General features: G+C 61.8%; 1 protein-coding gene across 1 annotated transcript in view; it reads left to right on the top strand.

Moving 5' to 3' along the window:
- HIF1A (hypoxia inducible factor 1, alpha subunit (basic helix-loop-helix transcription factor)) overlaps nucleotides 1–618 on the top strand; it is a 35,884-nt gene that overhangs the window by 2,709 nt on the left and 32,557 nt on the right. The window contains 1 exon segment of the mRNA XM_009891216.1: nucleotides 384–524. Within this exon segment, the coding sequence (XP_009889518.1) occupies nucleotides 384–524 (141 nt within the window).

Genomic DNA, 618 nt, shown 5'->3' with positions numbered 1-618 from the left:
GGCCCGGTGATGGACCGGGACGTTTCCCCCCCACCTCCTCCCGCGCCCCGGTGGGGACTGCGGTGCTGCGGGTGGAGGGCCTGAACCGGTGCTTGGCCGGCAGGGTTTGGGCCTGCCTGGGTGGGAGGGAAGGCAGCGGGGGCCTCCGCGCAAGATCCCGTCCCGCCTCCCGGCTCTGCCTTTAGGTGTTTTTTTTCTGGTTTTTTTGGCTGTTGGTTTTTTTTTTTGGTTTTTTTTTGGTTTTTTTTAAGTTGTAAAACTTGCTCGAAACTTGCTTAATTATCTGCGTGTTATCCTTCTGTTCCGCCCGGCGATGCGGTTGCCTATCCCCTTTAATTAATAGGAGGTTTTGAACTCTTTAACTGGAAACGTCCTGCTTTTAGGACAACGGAACCTTTTGGGGACAGAGAGCGGAGCCATGCACCGAACACCAACACACCCCTACCACCATCACCAGTCCCCCCGTACGCTGCTGCCCGCTCCCGGGAGGCGGGAGCCGAGGCCGGGCCCACGCCGTACCGGCGGTGCGGTGCGGTGTGGCGGTCCCGCCCCGCACACAGCGCCGCACGTGAGGCGCCGTCCCCCGCCCAGCTGAGCGCTCAGCTGACCCCGCCGGCC

Source organism: Charadrius vociferus, unplaced genomic scaffold, assembly GCF_000708025.1.
Source record: "Charadrius vociferus isolate BGI_N301 unplaced genomic scaffold, ASM70802v2 scaffold308, whole genome shotgun sequence".
Lineage (NCBI taxonomy): Eukaryota > Metazoa > Chordata > Aves > Charadriiformes > Charadriidae > Charadrius > Charadrius vociferus.
This window is presented reverse-complemented; position numbering and strand designations above follow the sequence as displayed.